Source organism: Chenopodium quinoa, unplaced genomic scaffold (genome assembly GCF_001683475.1).
Source record: "Chenopodium quinoa cultivar QQ74 unplaced genomic scaffold, ASM168347v1, whole genome shotgun sequence".
NCBI lineage: Eukaryota > Viridiplantae > Streptophyta > Magnoliopsida > Caryophyllales > Amaranthaceae > Chenopodium > Chenopodium quinoa.
Genome location: NW_018743389.1, coordinates 5,400,514 through 5,421,498, shown reverse-complemented (window position 1 = coordinate 5,421,498; position 20,985 = coordinate 5,400,514). Strand labels below are relative to the sequence as shown.

At 34.8% G+C, this 20,985-nt stretch overlaps 2 protein-coding genes and 1 long non-coding RNA gene across 3 annotated transcripts; 2 read left to right on the top strand and 1 right to left on the bottom strand.

Moving 5' to 3' along the window:
- The first annotated feature begins 385 nt into the window (after positions 1–385).
- LOC110738489 (purine-uracil permease NCS1-like) lies at positions 386–2,420 on the top strand. The gene has a single exon (XM_021918902.1). The coding sequence runs from the start codon at positions 572–574 to the stop codon at positions 2,240–2,242; it is 1,671 nt and encodes a 556-aa protein (XP_021774594.1). The 5' UTR covers positions 386–571; the 3' UTR covers positions 2,243–2,420.
- A 5,061-nt stretch (positions 2,421–7,481) lies between these two features.
- LOC110738492 lies at positions 7,482–19,203 on the bottom strand. Its single transcript, XR_002514629.1, has 4 exons — positions 18,716–19,203; positions 15,157–15,237; positions 11,518–11,586; positions 7,482–7,692 (listed from the first exon to the last, which is right to left on the bottom strand). It is a non-coding gene; the product is annotated as an uncharacterized LOC110738492 (long non-coding RNA).
- LOC110738490 (protein DMR6-LIKE OXYGENASE 1-like) lies at positions 12,100–15,029 on the top strand. The gene is made up of 5 exons (XM_021918903.1): positions 12,100–12,517; positions 12,621–12,921; positions 13,043–13,290; positions 13,518–13,863; positions 13,982–15,029. Exons 2-5 carry the CDS (start codon positions 12,637–12,639, stop codon positions 14,225–14,227), a joined length of 1,125 nt encoding a protein of 374 aa, XP_021774595.1. The 5' UTR covers positions 12,100–12,517; positions 12,621–12,636; the 3' UTR covers positions 14,228–15,029.
- Positions 19,204–20,985: the final 1,782 nt, after the last annotated feature.

The window sequence follows — 20,985 nt, the reverse complement described above, 5'->3', positions numbered from 1 at the left end:
CTCGATTCAATTGGAAAAAGGAAAATATAACCGAACCAACCATACCCACGAATTTTCGAATCCAATCCACTTGTAAAACTCTTTTCAACCCAACCTTTTTCAACCCGAAACCCCCAAACTTGCCCCGAGACCACATCATCAACAACAACCAAAACAATACTACTTGTGGGCCATATCAAGCTTTGGGTGGGTAAAACCAAAACAGTAAATTTGTTTTTTACTTATTAATATAATATTGTTGAATGTTGTTTCTTACAATAGGTTCACCCAACACGTTTCGTTTCCACCAATTAAAACAGGTAACAAAAATCAATACCAATCAGCCCCTGAGATTCTATTCTATCTTACAGATGCCACTGGTTGAAGAATCATTTGCCAGATTAACCACTAACTAATTAAGAATTGGCAATTAATCATTAATTAACTTTAGTAGCTTCCAAATACATGAAAATGATAATACATACAAAAAAAACCATTCAGTCTTATCCCAAGATTCAAACAAGGCCACCATTAAACTCAATCACCCACTTTTTAAACCCTCTTTTTTTGTTGGCTAAATCATCAGACTAAGATGTCCAAGTATCTTAGCCTGCAATACCATCCCCACACTTCAAAACCCACAAAATCCTGCATCATCCCATCTATCTTAACTACAAGATTGACCATCCCTAAGAAGAGCTCCTCAAGCGCCTTCTACGGAAGATGTTCGGCTTCCTCGATTCGTCCGATGGCATCAATCGAACCGATACAAAGTACTCATTTAGATGAAAATGAGGCTGATCCTGCACTTATCAATGATGATCTTAAGCCAACAACTCCAAGTCAACGGACTTTCTCTGGGTGGGAAATGGCCAGTCTTTGGATTGGGTTGGTTGTTGGTGTACCATCATATTACCTAGCTGGTAGTCTTGCTGACCTTGGGATGGCATGGTGGCAAGGGATAGCCACCGTGATGGCAGCTAACCTTGTATTGCTAGTCCCACTAATACTCACAGGGGAACCTGGGGCACGGTATGGTATCTCATTCCCAGTGTTAGCAAGATCGTCGTTTGGAATCAGAGGTGCCCACGTCCCAGCACTGCTACGAGCACTAGTTGGGTGTGGATGGTATGGTATTGAGACATGGATTGGGGGAGAGGCAATTTTCCTGTTATTGCCACATTCAATTAAGCACTCTTCCTTGTCAAATGTTTTACCTTGGTTAGGAACTTCTCCACTCGAATTCTCTTGTTTCATAGTATTTTGGTTGGCTCAATTGTCGATAGTTTGGAAAGGAATGGAAGGAATTCGGGTGCTCGAAAAATATTCAGCTCCAATCTTGATAGTTTTAACATCCTGCCTACTGATCTGGGCATATGTTAATGCTGGTGGATTTGGCCACATGCTGACTCTAACTTCCAATCTTTCGAGTTCCCAGTTCTGGGCACTCTTTTTCCCTTCTCTTACGGCGAACATTAGCTTCTGGGCAACTCTAGCACTCAACATCCCTGATTTTACAAGGTATGCCAAATCCCAAAAGGATCAGATCATAGGTCAAGCTGGCTTGCCTATCTTCATGGGTGTATTTACATTCGTTGGGCTAGCCGTGACCTCATCTACCAAAGTGATCTTCGGCCGTGTGATCTCAAACCCCATCCAGCTCCTTGGAGAGATTGGGGGGTTCACCACAATTATTTTGGCAATTGTCGGAATCAGCCTCGCCACCATCACCACCAATATTGCTGCTAATGTTGTTGCACCTGCAAATGCACTGGTTAATCTCAGCCCATCAAAGTTTACATTTTGGAAAGGTGCTCTTTTAACAGCATTGCTAGGCATTGCCTTTCAACCATGGAGATTACTAAAATCAAGTGAAAGTTTTGTGTATACCTGGCTTGTAGGTTACTCTGCACTAATGGGGCCAATAGGGGGAATAATATTGGCAGATTACTATATCATTCAAAAAATGAAGCTTAATATTAATGATTTATACACATTAAAAAAGGATGGATCCTACTATTATACAGGGGGTTATAATTTGGCAGCAATGGCGGCTTTGACTGTAGGAATTGTGCCAGTGATGCCTGGTTTGTTGCAAAAACTCGAAATTCTGAGTTCAGTCCCAGATTTATTCATCACAATATACAACAATGCTTGGTTCTTCAGTTTCTTTGCTGCAGGCATTTTTTACTGGATAATACGATCATTATCATCAGGTAAAGATAGTGAACCAATCGATCCACTTTTGGCAGCACCACATTGATTTGCGATGGATTGTATACAGATAAGAAGACTACTTTGAAAAAGATACCACATAGCATTGTAAGTCTAGTTGCCTGTATAATTATGTATTTATGTAAATGAAGTAACCACATTAGTCCAGCGAACAGCTTTCTTAAGGCAATTCTTCCATTTTAATTTTAAAAGTTCTCTTCTGTTCACTTCCATGTTTCTATAACTGCCTACAAAAATAATTTAATTTCAATTCGTCATTGCAAAACATACCTTAATGCCATTAGCTTGTGAACTTCACAGTTTGTCCACTGCAATATTTGCCACAACCTGCAGAATGCCAAAGATAAAAATGAATTGCATGGTAGATCATCAACATGTATAACAACAATTATGGCCAATGCCTAAAATGTATGGATACAATTACTTGGAAATTGGAGGAGAGTTCAGCAATTGATTTATTAAAAGAAATTACAGTTCTGAACATACTAACTAATTTCTAAAACCCTCATCCAATATTGCTTGGCTTCAGATTATATTGGACTAAGCAAAAAGGCATTAAAGAGTTAGCACTTCTTTCTTACTGCAAAGTTGCAGACGTAATCTGCATCCAAGTTAAAGATCAACTAAAGGAGTCGCTCACTCATCATAGCATACGCCTGACCCATCTACCCTGTGGCAGGGTAAGCTACCTACATGAGATCAATTAAAGGAGTCTCTCACTCATCACAGGGTCCCTGCCATAGACCAGAGCCTCTCTATAAGCATATTGAGGTAATGTTGATGTTTAAAACAGGAACACATGCTAACTGGATAAAACTAGTACTGAAAGAAACTAGCAGTACACAATCATGTAAGCCACTAAATAAGAAAGCCCCAGGCCAATATAAAGTAACCATAGACTGATATTCATCATCTAAACAACGGAAAAAAAATTGCAGAGTACTATTTAGTACTATAGGTATTAGGTACATTATAATTGTTGTAAGTAAATGGCAAGTGTAGAAGTGTAGCACTCGCCACTAAACATGAAGTAAAAAGATGAGAATTAAACACTTTATAGAGCTAAGGGGCTGCTACTCCTATTGCAATATGGTTTTGGGATGGAACCTCCTAGGACATGTAAAGTGGACTCTCTCTCTTGGTGACAGGTGCGGCCCAAGCCTGTTTTTAACATAAATACTCAATATTTTAAGAAAGGGTAATCTACTGATTGCAGTAATGCTGAAACTTTCATAATATGCAATGGTCAAAGCGTTACAAGCGGCTCTGCCACTAGATGACCAATATGATAATGGAAATATGTGTAAACGGCACAGGAACAGAGCATAGATTCAAAAATTTGAAAATTCTAGATTTTATTGTAAGCAGTGCTGGGCTTGGAACCAGAATTTATATGATTCATAAGGTTCTGTTTCTAATACTTTAAAACTAGCTCAATCGAAGCTCTCACAATCAACCGTCAACCCATCAACACACAACATGGCTGCAGCACACAATGACTCAATCATCTAACCCTAAAAGCTCCTTATGTAGATAGAACATATGGGAGGCAGATACTAGCAAACACACAGTATATTTGCCAGTAGAGCCATGGAATCAATTAAGCTAACTATACAAACACCACATTAAGGGAAAATTAAATTTAATGGGTAGAAGCATATCAAGGATATCTATAAGCAAGGATCCAAATCTGGTGCAATACCTTAAAAGGAGAAAATAACACAGTAGCTGCTAAAATTCAGTCATAGTCTCAAAGTAATATGTCCTTAGAATGTAAAGGAGAATTGAGAAATAGAAACAAATATAATTAGCTAAAATATATGATGATTAAGGTATGAGCTTTCCTACATCATAAAAACAGTTAAGAGCACATTGTCACAGTTGAGTGGCGCAACCCATCAAGCTGCAAAGGTCCCCATAGCCCTTAGGAGGAACAAACATGCCAAAGTATAGCTCCCCTTAAAAACAGGCTGAATTTTATTATTTTTGGGTTCATATAGGTATTCATGTTAAACATAAAGAATGCACAACTTTCATAGGGCTAACTAGATAAAAAGGTGAATGGGTCTATCCCATATTTTTCTAATAAAATTAGAGAGAATAACATGAAGTCAAATCAGACAGATATTGAGGTTACATATAAGAATCCTCAAAAACCAAAATTTTAAGTTGATCCAATCTTGGTACTAGAGGAGATTGAGAGCAGGGCCTGATTTTATGACAAATTCTCCCCTCAATTGCATTAACGTAAAGTTTACGCCCCCCCCCCCCCCCCCCCCCGCCACCTCTTTTCTCAAAGAACAGCAAAAGTAAACATCAACAAAAAAACATTACAATGTATTGAGCTGCAAGGAAAGGAGAGAGAAGGAAAACTTTAAGGGCATGTGTCATAGTCAGAAATTTTGGCGATTAGAGAGTGTGGCGTATCTAGCTAATTGGTGTTGAAAGTGCAAACTAAGTGTTGTCAACACAGATTTTGCCCAAATTAGAGGCGTTTATCTCAAACACCATAGCTCTGATACGCTCAAAATCTCTGTTTGGTGTCCCAAAAATAAGACCTGACTTCGAGTATATCATAAGAGTTCACATGTCTTCACGGATATTTGGTGGTGGTTGGGGCAGGGGGCTTAACTTTTAAGTTCTAACTATGCAAGAGGACACCTGACTTACCTCCATTCTGATCAACCATGGTGTTTAGTGCAAGGATAAATCTATATATAAGACACTCAACTTTTTACTGCTGTCAACTAATAGTTTCTACAGTTAGAAGATCTAAAACCTTGAATGTGTCTAACAAACAAAAGTCACATTTTGAGTTGAGTGTCAAGCAAGACATCAAGTTGCATACAATAAGGCAACAACTTACAGAAATGAATGTTGAATTAGCACTAGAGCCAGACCAAATGATAGCATTCTTGCTCACTTTTAAGTGCTAATGATAGTTTTTACTTGAATAAGGTATCAGAACTATTGATTGTCAAAAACCAAACAAAGACGATTAGTTGATTCTCAGTAAGATGCTCACACCTCACACACTATCCTCATACAACCTTCAAAATCCAATCTAACCACGCCTAAGATTCAACATACGTAAGCAACCAACAAGCACGATTTAGGGACCGCCAAAGCATCAGTGTAAAGTACAGTATCCCCTAATACCACCTCCAAACTATGATCTGATCAACCAAATACGTATAAATTGGGACAATGAAATATTTTTGGACTAATTTGTCAAGACTATGTATCTTTTGTTCCCATACCCATTCCATGTACCACAAATTAGGTGAAACTTACAAATAAAATAAGATAGGGTGGATTCATCTGTATACCGTTAAATAAAACACAGACAAAATTAAGCAATAATGTAATGGTCAAGCAAGAAAATGCAGCCTCATAATGGAAAAAATAAATATAAACATAATGATGCTACCTCTCTCTCAGCATTGACATATAATTCCCTGTCTTCTAACGTATTCCTATTCAGCACCAAATTTCTTCTTTCAAGTAAAGCTCCCATCTATCAAAAACAGGACTTAGTCGTGCCACGTGCCAATTATTCATTAGCTAAATTTGGCCAAATGCAACCTAGAACCAAAGTAGTAGCAGCATCACCTGTAAGCATAATTCTATTATACAACAATTATTGAATAGGTAAACTAAGACATATGGTACCATTGACATTTTAATTAATAAATATACAATGCCTATGTATAAACAAAGTAAACGCATGTATCCCAAAAATTATTAAAACAGAAAGTAAACGCCTGTATACCAAAAATTAATAAAACAGAAAGTAAACGCCTGATACAAATACATTTATCTCCTTTAAGTATTGAAATTCTAAAAGTCAGAAGTCCCATGCAAATAAATAACAATATCAAGGGCATTGGGTATGGCAGCTTAACAAAAGGACAAGCATACACACTCAGCAATAGGAGTATTATTTCCTACAGAAGGAAATAGACATACTCATAAGTCATTACTCTCATTACTTATTTTTGTTTGAAAGCTAGAAGTCCAAACCAATTGTTTAAAAATATATTCAGATTAAAGTATATATATATATATATATATATATATATATATATATACACACACACACACACACTAAGTAAGGTAATAACTTTTTACTGAGCTCACATGAATTGGTATATCTAATTATTACATATAAACATAGAGAAAATTAAATTGATTAATATTAGCTATTGTCCCATATAAGGATAGGCGTATTTAAAGGTCAAAGAGTAAAATGACACTTATTTGTGAACAAAACAATTATGTGAAACGACATTTTACACACAAAAAATGATAATGGATTATAAAAAAATAATAATAAAAAAAATAAAAAAAATTTAAGAAATAAGAAAAAAGGAAAATGAACTTTCCAACTCATAAAAAACAACGCAATTGCATGTGGACAAAAAAGGTTTATTAAAATAAATGAAAAATAATGTAGCTCTGAATAAAATACCCGGTAGTGATGTGGCAGAAAATAATGCACCAAATGTGGATAAAAGGACAAAGTAATTAAAACACGAGCTTTTCTATTAAGACTTTCAGATGAGCTGATAACTACAGCCTTCAATGAAGCTGTCGCTGCTAGCAGTAAGGATTGACTTTTTAGAGGTGGTTTGATTGACTTAATAAAAGGACTTTGTCTATCAAATAACTTTTGTGCATCTTGAAGCAACATTTCCAGGAAAGTGTTCTGGAAAGTCTTCCTTCATTGAACATTTGAAGGTGTCAAGGCACTCGTAGAATCATGCCCCCCCCCCCCCCTCCTTTTTGTAGTTGAGCAGTGTATGCTCCAGAAAAATTAGAGCTCTTTCCATCAGAAAATCACATGTAAATGTTTACGATAATGCTTGTACTCATCAAATATCTATTTTTCTATAATTTTCACTGCCATCATATACCAGTAAAAGAAGAAGGTGGTATTAAGCGGTAATGATATTTATAAGGAAAAAAACTTGCTTTTGCATTACCATTAACAATGACATTTATCAACTTGATTTATTACCACCAATCAAACGGGTTGTTTTCCTAAGTTGGGAGCATTAGCATAGCTCTATTTATTCTAAATTATATCAAAAACCATATATAGATAAGTTGTTTATAAGACATGCCAGATCTTCAATAACAGAATTCTTGCAATTTTAACTTCTAATCAATGTGTATTGTGCAAAAGACATGGGCATCACATGTTCACAGGTAACGAGCACTAGCATGAGACGTTAACTTTACATAAAAATTGTTTGGACCATAAATGTTAACTAAACCATTCATCTTCATAAACTATTGTAACTCAATTTCAAATTTTAATGAGAGCGAAACAGACTATGAAGCATAGAGATACTGTACATTAAACATAAATATTAGTTAAGATAAATGGAGATGAGCTACCAAGGACTCACAGGGGGTATTATATTTCTGCGGCGTACAAGGCTAAGATGGCCGCATTTGAGATCCAAAACTTTCCTACCAAAATAATTAAAAAGAAAAGGTTCAATAGGTTGATATATAGATAAGTTTGAATAAGGGCCAAAAAGCTAAACAATAAGGCAAAAAAAAAAAGAATTTTCCACAAAATAAACAAGATAACAAAAATTATAACAAAAAAAAAAAAACAAAAGGAACTTTAAAACACTATGAAAATATTGATTAGTAAAAACTCGTAGAAGCATTGGACTTTGTTGAAACTTGAAACTTTCCAACACGGACTCGTTTAACTTTCCAATTAGTTCCATTTGCTTCAAAGACAAATTCTAAGTCAGTTAAGGTGTCAGAACACATGTTTGAATAAGTACAGCAAGGCAAACAAGGAAGGACTTAGCAAAGGATTAGAGTGGTTTACAATTCATAAATGACAAAGGTGAAGTAATAGCTATATTTGTACAACACCATTCTGGCCTCAACCATTAACCAGTGAGCATAAAGGTTGTCAGAGACAGATCACCGGAAAAGCAAGCATGAGGATGGGAAATAAAGAGTCATTAAACCATGTGTCCAAATCAGATAGTTCTATAATTAATCAACTCAAGTGTTAGCTTAGTTCCAGCTTATACCCTTAGCTTCAAAAGTTCACATACCTTCAAAAGAGTCAAATGTCACTTGTGTCTCAAACTATTATTTTAAAGGCACACTAACCAGAGAAAAGGGTACTTACCTTACAAGGAAACTACCAAAAACAAATAACATAAACAAATGAGATGCTGTAGAGCATCTTAATTATTAGAAATAGAATCAAAAACCAAGTCAGGAGCTCCTGGTTGTAAAACGTACATTAAGGACAACCATGAAGAGAGAGCATCACTTTATCCACGTAGGAAAGGCCAATTAAATAGTACTTGAATCTACCAAAACTCTTGGACTGTCACTGAACATGATGCCATGCACTATTATAAAAAAAAAAAACCATATCACCATCAGCCTAAATTAACTTTTTAGGCCAACAGCTGTGATGCACCAGATAAGCCGATGTTTAATACCCCGCCAGGACCTACTAAACGTGACTAATTATGACATTGATTATATATTTTCATATTATTCCCTCCGTCCGAAAATAATGTCACATCTACTCTGTAAAATTGTCAATAAAAGGTGTCACATTCCTTAAAACATAAACAGATTATAAGGAAACATAGCCATAATTAAAATGTAATGAAAGAGTTTAGAAAGAAGAAAACTATTATAAAGGGTGTTTTGGTGAAATTATGGTGGTTTCTAAATCATGAAGGGTTGGGACAATGAGATTGTTAATACCAGACCAAGAGTACCTTTTAAAAGGAAGTGTTGATTCCTCACTTTAGATACACTAACTTTGTAGAAACTTCCTACCACTTGCAATCACATACTTGCATAATACCAAGAGCAGAATCAACACATGAACATTTAACACAACAAAGAAAATGACAATGAAGATGATTAAAATTTTCATAAGTATCAATCAAATCACTGGCTCTTTTTAGAAAAAAGGCCCCTAGTGGTCCAATTGTAAGCACGAAGCTCCATGTATCCCGTGCTGCCATAGGCAGCAGCCTATTTAGAGGCATTGAGGTAGCACTGTAGCAGTTGGTAGCAGTCAGGCAGTTTGGTATATCAAAGAGAGAAAGATAAATAATAGTGAAAAAAATTTTAAAAAAAAAAAAAAAAATTGTGTAAAAATTGACAAAATTCTTCTTTTTTTTTTTTTTTTTTTTTGACGAGAACAAAATTCTTTATTAGGTATTGAAGAGTCCATACCCATTTCGTGTCGAAATTAAGACTCTGAGATGAAATGAAAAGATAGTTCACATATCATCTCCAAAAAGGCAAAAACCAAAGCACTTGCCTGTCAATACACTATTTCAAACAATCCTCAAATTCCAATAATCACTAGTATTAGTTTGGTAAGAAAAGTATAAAATAAATATCAATGCTAAGCCTTTTTTTTTTATAACCAAAATGTTCAATCTTATGCACATCCCTATATGGCTATTTTTGACACCGTAGTTGGGCACGGGGGATATTTTCTTTCCTTTATCGGGGTTTAGAGGGGATTGTTCCAATATAACAGAAGAAACAAAAGAAATGATAATAAAAGAGGCTTAATATATAGAAAATGACAATAAGAACGGAGTATCCACAAGAAAGGAGATGAGGGGAGAGTGGGTGATCAAGATATAATTTTTTTGCAATCTGTCAGACTCCAACCATATGCCTCCATGATCAAATATGATATTTCATCCATACTTCCAAATACAAGGGTCATACAAGAATATCCATACCTTAAGGTTATTCATTGCCTTCTAAAAATCAAAAGCTAATTGTGTGTTAGTTATTGTAATGACTCATAAAATAGGTGATATCAAAAGAAAAATAATAGTACTACCTCCAGTACGTATTATATGCAACTTTGGTGTAATATTTGTGAGATAAAAAAAATTCCAAAGTTACATATAATACAAACCGGAGGTAGTAATAATTTACTATCTAATTTTGAAATAAGATTAATTCCTTTCTATTATCTGTGTAAAACAACTTAATCCCTAAATATGTGTTTTTTTCCTAATTTTTCATTCACTTAATACCACCTCAAAAGAGGAGGGGTATGGAAATAAATTATTAGAAAGAGAGAGATCTTGAGAACGAGTAAGCATTACCATGGACACTGGACCAAGAATGTTCTTGCAAAATCACATAAGAAATCATATTCTTTACCTCTAACAAAAAAGATATAAGGTAAATCTCCATTACATAAAATTGATAGAAAATACGAAACTTATGGTTACTTTCACTTTTAGGAGGAGAGAGATACGAGAGTAAGAAATTCTTCAAAATGATAGTCCTATAAGGTGGGTTAAGAGATGATAATTATTTTTTTAAAAAGGAAAAAGAAAAAAAGGTTGTTATAAATGGAATAAAGTAAAAGCGAGTGAAATTAGAAAAAAAAAACACACAGTAATAAGCATTTGAAAATTTTAATTAAAGCAAAGATAAACAACTAACTTATTTTCCCAACTTCAAATTACCCTATGTAAGTTTCACAACTTATACAACGGATCAAGCCAACTGATAGAGAATAAGGAATCACTTATTTTATCAACAATGCATCTTTTTAATTCCCCTTTCACATACAGCAACTGGCAGAAGCACCCAGTATCAAGATTTTCACAACCACATAGAAAGTAAATACTAGTAACATTGAACAGATCAATCCGGCAGAACCAAAAAAAAAAAGGTAAAAACAAAAAGGTGCACCAAAATTAGAAAGCAAAATGGACCAGTGTCTTCCATAGGACAAAGAATAGTACTTTCAAATTCTGGTCCCACATAATGATATTAGAGCCACATTGCAACCTTAGCCAAATCTCATTATTGCACGTTTTTTAGAGCCACTCCTTATCTTCCGAACATTTATCTTCTTTTTTTTGGGTTTTGTCTCTTCCTAGCCAATCATCTATGTAATGTCAAAAAAAAGCTATGTAATGTCACCTAAATCTGTAAATGCCTTTTGCAATAGCTAAAAGATAATCAAATTCTCTAGAGTCACCACATATAGTTTAATTAGTAAAAAGAGTATTGGTTAATTGGTTTCCTCAATATGGTCATAAACTTAATATGCAGAATGTTATAAACATAACACCAACAATACCAGTCAACTGATTTAATAGGCAGAAGTCAATACAAGTGCAAGTTGCAAATAATCCCAAATATTCTGACATTGTCAAACAACATTCATGATAAACTTTCAGTTGATTGATGCATGGCCATAGATGTTGTAATTGAACAAAGGTTAGGGGAAAGATTATACTAATTACATACTTTCTCTACCCACGCTGCGGGCTGGAAAACCCCAGTTGCTGAGTGCCAATAAATTCTGATGAATATTGCCTGCAATGCAGTTGTGGAAAATTTACTATCACCCAACAAAACCAGAAATATGACAAGCATGCTTTAAAGTACGACTAGGTAACTTATGATATAAAGGATATGTCAAGAAGTAAATAAATTACAAATAGGGGTTCAAATGGATGGGTTTTAATATTCTCAGAATTTACTACTCTAAACTTCTGCAAAAGAACTCCTACCAGGGGCATTGGATTTAGTGTTAGCAGTATTAGCACTGCACCCACGCGCCAACAATGATATACCAATTTAAATGCAGGGAAAGTTGTAATTTGTCCATAACTACTGTTCTTTATTTTGCTGTCCAGCATAAAACATCACAACTTGAGCAATTATTAAGCATCAGTTTTTTAGCTTGAGCATCCGGGAAGATACACTGAATTAAAAGAGTTTGATGACATGATTAGGACTTCAACACAATAGACAGCCTACATAAGATATAGACCCTATTTAATTTAGACCCTATTTAATTTATTTTTTTAAAAAAATAAATTATGCCAAAAGTCAGCCAGTTGCATGACTCATAAAATATTCAAGTGAGAACTACATCAAGGGGAATAATAAATTAAGCCTTGACATTATTTGGTAGTACAAAGATGGAGAAAGCCTAGGACCCCACGAACTCGTTCTTTGACCCAAACTTTGGTCAACGGTCATACTATATAGGAAAGATTGCTTTGCTTGGAGTAAATAATCCGATGCTGGTTTTTCTTAACTTGGTGCCCCCACCCCCTTGCTAATAAAAATATATACCAAAGCTGGTTTTCCAAAGCGCTGGTTTTAAAAAACTTGCAACTGTAGTTTTGACGTAGCCTTGCTAAGCCACTTCTATAAATTGAGTGCTGCATTATCATAAATCTCAAACAAATTACTTTTAAACTTCCCTTCATTGTATTCATTCATCCATAAAAGAAAGGTACGGGTAGTACTTAATACGGCGTTGATTTTATCCTCCCCTTCTCTCATCTCCTATCCCGTACATGTTTATATAATTGACCTTTTATTTATGCATGTCACAGGAATCTGTTCAAACTAATGTCTCCGGCAATCTCGCTACAATCAGAAAAGAAGATGAGAGACAGCCAATCAGAAAACCAATACCAGAAAGGTGTGAGACATCTCCATGAGAATGGAATCAAGAAAGTTCCAAACAAGTACATATTTCCCATCCCAGACCGTCCAAACATGAGAAAAGAATCACATATTCAGGAAACAAACATCAAACTTCCAGTCATAGACTTTGCTGAACTACAAGGACCTAACCGGTCTCAAGTTCTCAAATCCCTTACTAATGCTTGTGAACAATATGGTTTCTTTCAGGTTGGTCAGCTGCAACTCTTAAGCGCCACATTGCACCATCCCACAATTGCTTTCACGCTGAGATCTGAAGCTAATCATAAATATTTAAGCATAAAACTTACCATTTAACATGTTGCTGCAGGTAGTAAATCATGGCATTCCCACAGATTCTATTAGCAGTATGACTGATGTATGCAAAAGATTTTTTGAACTCCCATTCGACGAACGACTCAAATACATGTCCACAGATATGAAAGCGCCAGTCAGATATGGAACAAGCTATAATCAGAATAAAGACATAAACTACTGTTGGAGAGACTTTCTGAAGCTTGTTTGCCATCCCATACCAGATGTCCTTTCACTCTGGCCCTCTTCACCAGAAGACCTGAGGTAGTAACATATAATTTATATTTTTATGCAACCCTACCCACTTGATAATTATTTTACTATGCAATGATTCGTTTAAGCAGTAGAACAGCCAGCAGAGGATAGATTTTGTGGCTGCCTTTCCTTTTTGAGAATAAACAAGTAGAATTAGTGGTCTCAAATTGCCCTCCAAGAATATTTTAAAATAAAAATAAGAAATCCTAATTTTCTTATAAAAAAATCTTCTATAGGGATCACGCAGCTGCTTACTCAACGCAAACTAGAAACCTGTTTATGATGCTGATGAGGGCCATCCTAGAGAGCCTTGGACTGTGGAATGCAGAAATGAATATTGCAGAAGAAAATGAAGTTTTGCAAGAATTTCAAGAGGGGAGCCAGATGATGGTGGCAAATTGCTATCCGCCGTGCCCAGAACCTGAACTCACACTGGGGATGCCACCACATTCAGACTATGGCTTCCTAACCCTTCTTCTCCAGGATGAAGTCAAGGGTTTACAAATACAGTTTGAAGAAAAATGGTTGACAGTTGATCCAATCCCAAATGCTTTTGTTGTAAATATCGGTGATCATCTAGAGGTAGATTCTTCCATCAATTCCCAAAAAACAAAAAATATATAATTACTTGCATTGTTGGAAGTTGGAACAATAATGTTACAGTAAACTAAATGCAGGTTTTGATTTTATTTTGTTACAGATATTTAGCAATGGAAGGTATAGGAGTGTGCTACACAGAGTATTAGTGAATCAAGAGAAAACGCGTGTAACTGTAGCATCTCTTCACAGTCTTCCTTTCGAGCGTGTTATTCAACCTTCACCCAAACTTATTAACAAAAATAATCCAAGGCGTTACAAGGACACAGATTTTGCTACTTTCCTTGAGTATGTTTCATCATGTGAACCAAAGAAGAAGGCTTTTCTAGAGTCCAGAAAAGTCAATTGAAATGCAGAAAAATATGCATGTCAAGACTGTCAACCAAGGAACCATTTAGAAATTCCTGTACATGATAAATATACACTATGCCTAACTATTACCGATTTTTTCATCTCAGAGATCAAGGGAAATTGTATTTTAAACAGTCCAAGCAAAGAAATCACACAATTACAAGTTAACTATTTTACTTTTGGAACTGCGAATATCACATTACTAATTGTTTCTCAATCATCAATGTAGTACGAACTTTTTTTATACTCAAAACTATTAACTCATGGCTGACAGCTGATATTAACTCTAACAGAACCATATGCTAGCAGTATATTCATGAGCAAAATAGAAAAAGATGACTGCAAAGAAATACTGGAGAAAAAAAAATGAAAGATAAATTGAATATAAACAAATAATGTATCACCTATTACTGATGTAGTATAACAGATTTGTGAAAACAAGTCTAGTTACCCCAAAAAAAAAGAGGGGGGGGGGGGGAGATGAAAGAAGACTTTCTAATTCAAATCCGAATCCTGAGATGCTTGCACTGTCAAGAAAAAATAGTAGTAGGTTGGATTTGGGCAACCATAGATATTGGGACTTAAGGCATAGATGCTGTACAGTCTTTGATAGGGTGAATTCTGAAATAATTTAATCAATAAACCACAAATTTTCAAACTACATCATTTCTCAATAAATATAATTAACACAAGCGGGATCCCAGTACAAAATTTTATGACTGATCAACACTATCATCCTCATACTAAGAGGATTGATGGTCTTGATACATAATCAATATCCAGAAAAAAAAAAAAAAAAAGACATTTTTTATTTGGTGGAACTTTCACAAGTCTTCATTATTATAGGACAGAGATGCATTAAGTATTTCCTTTAATTATAATGATACAATGTTGCATATGAATATTCAATTAATATATAGATCATACCTCACGAGTGCCTTTTATGACGATAGAATTTGAAGAAGCTCCAATTTTAGACACTGATCTAATAAAAAACAGTTCCCTATCCTGCAAGTAAATAAATAGAATATTACAATATATTAAACCCTGTAAGTAAATAAATAAAATATATATTAAATTCTGCAAGTCAATGCCTATGGCAAGCAGTTGTTTCTATATTAAAAAATTCATAAGCCTTGTCAATGTTCCACAGCACAAGAGCTGATCTGAATTAGCAATAAACTTGGAAACCATCCCCTATTCTGTCCCAGAAGATTACAGGATATTCTCTGATAGTTTATAGAATATGCAGATTGTAGACAGTTAGAGAACCGAAGCTCAGATTCACATATTCACAGCCTATTTCCGTAATTATGCTAGTATACTACCACAGGACAGAAATTTACCTCACCACGTACCCAGCGGTAATTTCTCCACATAATAGCTACCATTTCACAGCGGTAATTTCTGTAATCATGTATCTATCGCCAAAATACAAGGAAATTCTTTTAAATTGCTCTACATATCAGGGAGTAGGAATCACATATACTCTACATATCAGGGTGTAAGAATCATATATACTCTTCAAAAGTTCAACATAATATTTTAAGGTGAAAAAGATTCCAAGTCTAATAGGGAAAATGATAAAATTGCTCTATATATCGTGAACTGCATGATAAGATAAAAAGTGTGCATGGATAACAACCAGTAAGATAGAATCTCAAACTAGCAGCTCGATAAGTGAGAGAGAATTCATTTTCCACCAAACATAGGAATAAAATTACGCTTACAAGGCTGCAAGCAAGTATAAGAACCTAGTAGAAAGACCAGAAACCCAAGTTTTACAGGAAAGGTGATACTTTAACTACCTCCTATTCCAAAAAGTAATAAATAAAACGCCTTGAGCACCTAATGACACTCATGTGATGCACAGCTTTCATATTCAACCAATCCAACTATTATACACATTAATTTAATTCTCATTACCACAATCTTAGGTAGGCAAAATATTATACTAAACAAATTAAAATTAGATATTATTTACTTCGTATAAACTTTTTCACCACTTACCTAATTCAGGCTCATAGTTAACATCCTGTATGCCTTTGCCTTTTTAATTATTCAGAATATTCCTGGATTTCTTATCTTAAAGTCAATTGTTCAAGGAATGATCAGGCCTCAAGAGTCAAGACCATTAAGCTTATACATAAACAAAAAAAAAGTGCTCCTTTACCTTGTTAATATAAAAATATCCCTGGATTCCTTTATCCTTAAACTTAAAGTCAATTAATTCACAAGGAATGATCAGCCCTCAAGAACATTAAACTTAGACATGAAAATAATATTATTAAAAAATTTATAAAAATAAATAAAAAAAATAAAAAAAAAATATAAAAAAAAAAAAAAAAAAAAAAAAAAAGAGCTGCTGTTCTGATTGCTGAACTTGATAGATAGCAAAACTAAGACTCTCTTGAGTAGCTCAAGAACAATTACCATCACTAGAGAACCTTGAAGCAGACTACCCTTCTAAGATTTACTTAAAAAAAAGGTAAATAACATTAATAACCCTTCTAAGAACAATTCATATGCTACTACGATGAATCATACAATAAATAATTTTTCATGTTTTATTGTTATAACAATAACATTAGCAATTAAATTTCCTCAAAGGAATGAGCACCTCACTTCACCGAGGATACTGCATCCAACAGCATGACGTGCATCATTCTCCGAAAAGAACATACACAAAGAATATACAATGCAGAATATATGAACAAATTTCATCTGCATTCAAAATAATTACAAACAAAATTTCAATAAACTCTAAACTTAACCTCACATATAGTCACATATTCTCTCCTCATCAATGTTTGTTTGTTTAAGCCGAGATATTCTCAATGGCTGTAGTGCTTCCAATTTCAGCACAGTTCATGGTAACTTATATTAGATTAGGACTACAATGGACAAACCCATATGCCTGACTAACATATCCTCTACTTAATCATCTAAATCAAGTTTAATTCAGATAAGTTTTGGGCCATTGAGTTCAGAAGAAATATATGAGTTCATATAAGGTAAGTTCAAATCCAATAAGTTCATATAATTGATATAAGTAAGTTCAGGATCAATAGTCAACTATAACAAGTTCGGAGAAGGGCCAATAAGTTCAAATTCTTTAAGCTCATTTCTAAAAGTTTGAACAAGTAGAATTCAAGATTAACCAAAAGTTAGCTTGAGAAAAAAGAAGCAATCAATTTGACTAGCTTTTTTCCTTGCCATGAAAGACCTATCGTTGGCTCTTTATATCCAAACATAAAATTTTCGAGCTATACTAAAATACTCCCTCCGTCACACACATGTCAATGCACACCTTAAATATATATAATTATAAATTAGTAAATAATATAAAAATAAAAAAAAAAATTGATATTATTAAACTTCATATTAATGTCTACTCCATATATGATAGTGTGAAGGAAAAAAAAAAAATCAAATGCATCAATTATTCTAAAACATGAGTAAAATTTATCTTATCTCAAATGAACTTATTAACCCTCATCTTATACTTCCTCCGTTCCACAAATATTGCATTAATTACCATTTTAAGAAGCTTCACAAATATTACAACGTTTCCCTATTTGCACATGTTTTCTCTCTTTCTCTCCTCAACACATGGGTTCCTAGCTTTATTCCCCTATATCTCTCTCCTCTTCTTAAACTCCATATCCCTTCCCCATGTTGTAATGTTTGGGGAACGAAGAAACCGAGAAAGTATTATCTTATTGGACCTTTTAGATCTTATCAGACCTTACTAGAACTTATAAACCCTCGTTGCATTTATCAAGTTTTATTTTATCTTCTATTATTTGATCTTATTAGCCCTTACATTATCTTATCATCTGAAGTATTAATCCTTAATTGAACTTAATAAACCTCAAATTATTGAAAATAATGCGAAGAGAACAAAGCCTAAATTTACTACACCCAATTCTAGCATGAGAAGATTACCTCAATTCTGCATTATTAAGAATTAATTATTCCCAATTAGCTACTTAGTTCACTAGTCATCCCACAAACAATAGTTCAATATTACACTTCCGAACGAATTTACACAACTAGATAGCAAATCACGTTCGATATCGGTTCCGTGTACCAAAGCGTACCATCGAATCAAGTAACACTACACATGCACCTCACAGTTAATTGCTTACATTAATTAAATAACAAGGGGTTTTTAAAAATTGGGTTCCTTCCCACGCCAGTAAATAAAAGGGATTAAAGAACTTGAAAGAGAAATCCAACAACAGACGATGTCAGTGAGCATAAACAATTTATTAATGGCCCACTAAATTGCTCAAATTATAAACTAATTAATCAATAATTCAGAGTTACAGTTAATACCCACTAATTAAAAGATCAATCCAATCAACTATAATACGAATTTCAAGACAAATTCTTATGCAATTAATAGAACAAAGAAGAAAGAACAAAGAACAATAAAAGCAGACAAAGTAATAAGAACAATGAAAAAGGTTACAATTTTTACCTAAAAATTGACAAATTTACAGGCGTAGCTAAAAGAAATGGGGTCCATTTGAGACGTTGATGTTCAACAATTTGTTCGAATTCGAGCATAGTCCAGGAATTTCGGGTAGAGCTGTTGAAACTTGAAAGCAGATTGATCAATGATCATCGTCTTTTTCACCGCCATGGGGGTAATTTATCCGTGGAGACGGTGGAAAATTAGATTCTACGCTATGGTTTATGGAGTAAACATTTTTTATTTTTTAACTCCTACCTAAAGCTGTCAAAAACTGGACCTGACCTAAATCGGCAATAATCTGAACCCAATATGTACTCGAACAAATGGGGTGAAACTAGTGACCTGTAATCCGAACCGAACCCGACACAACCTGAACCGATTTGATCCAATACTTTATGTCCTGGAACTGCACCAGACCTGATAGTAATTGACAACTGATTTAACTCAACCCGACAACGATCCGAACCCGAACTAGTACCCAACCCAATTAGAGCTCGAAAATGATTAGAACCCGACACAACCTGTTATTATTGAACCGACTTGTGGTGATTCGTAACTAGGCTTTATTTGACTCATCAATTTATCATTGTTAACCCAACATGCCATTGACCGGACTAACGTGAAACTAGATATCAACGCGACCTGCTTTTACCCAAATAACCCAAAACAAATTAAACCAAATAAATCTTGAGTTTTTTTATTTACAATGATAAAATCGTAAAATTGTACAATTCATTCACATATACCAATATGTTGGCTTAAAAACATATTGGTACAATTTGTTCAAATTATATACCTCTTATTCTCTATTTATAGGGTTAATTAAATCTTTCCGATGCTTGATCGAATTAAGGAAGACGTAATTATATAGGTTAAATTAACCACACCGTTATTGATCTGACTTGAACTTGACACAAATCCAAGAATGATCCAATTTAAAGATTAGACCTGATAATTATTTGACCCAATCCTAACCCGAACCCGAATTTACCAGCTATTAACTCGCCCAAAATCGGCTCGACAAAACCTGAACCTGAAATCAAACCCACCCTGAAATTGACTCGAATCGAACCTGACCTACACCCGAAAGGGTGAATGACCCGAAATAACCTGAACTAAGATTGACCCGACCCGAACCTGATCTGGAGGCTAGATTGACCCAACATAACTTGATACCTAATTTGACTCGAGTCCTAATTTGACCTGACCCAAACCCGACTTGAATACCTGAATTGACAGGTCTAGTTTTACCCTTTGACTTTGAAATTATAGTACAAATGAACATACATGATTGTGCAGGTTATTTTTACGAATTGATAAATTAAAGGAAAAATTGCTTTTATTAATCCTAACTTTGGCAATTTACTATATTTATAAATAATTTCAACTTTCGATTATTTTTTAATAATCCCAACTTTGAAGGTGTTTTCTTTAAACAAGCCAAATGACCGATGACCTGATTAAAAGCTTACTTTAGTTTTTTTTTTTTTCCTTAAATGTCACGTGTCGCAATTTCATAAGTCAAAAAGTTTTTTTAAAAAAGAATAAAAAAAAAAATGAAACCAACCCAGCCCCCCACCCCCTCCTCTTCCCCCCTCTAAAAACACCTTCACCCCTCCCCTTCCCCTGCCGAAACCAACCCCCACCCTTCCCCAATCCCCGAAAACCCCCGATCAGCTCTCCCCCATCAGTCGAAAACCCCCCCTCCATATCCCCGTAAAAAGCCCCTACCCCTAAACCAACCCTCAAAACCTCCCCCCTCCCCTGAAATCGACCCCCAATGAGTATCTCGGGTCATACCCTCTATTTGCCTCCAAAATGGTGACATGCTTAAAGTATCAAGCTCTAAGCATAGCATAAAGAAGGGGATTTGGGTTATTACGAAGCCGCCATAATTGCTTTGCAAGTAATGCTTGATTGAAGACTTTAAAGTCCCAAAACCCATACCTCTCATTGACTTAGGTTTACACAAAGAGGACCAACTATGCCAATTTAGTTTTAGTCCCATTCGACCCCACCAAAATCGTTTCCGACACTTTAAAAATACTCATCATGTACATCGGGATCGTTAAAGTCATGGCTTTAATTAAATTCTCCTTTCCGGGTGAGACAATAACTTTTCTTTCCATTCCTAAATTTTCCACCATATCATCTCTTTTAAGCTAACAAAAATTACCTTCTTTGACTGACCGTACCAATGTTAGTGGGTAAGCCCAAATATTTCTCATGTCTTTCAACTTCTTTCACCCCTAAAATACTAACAATTTCTTTTC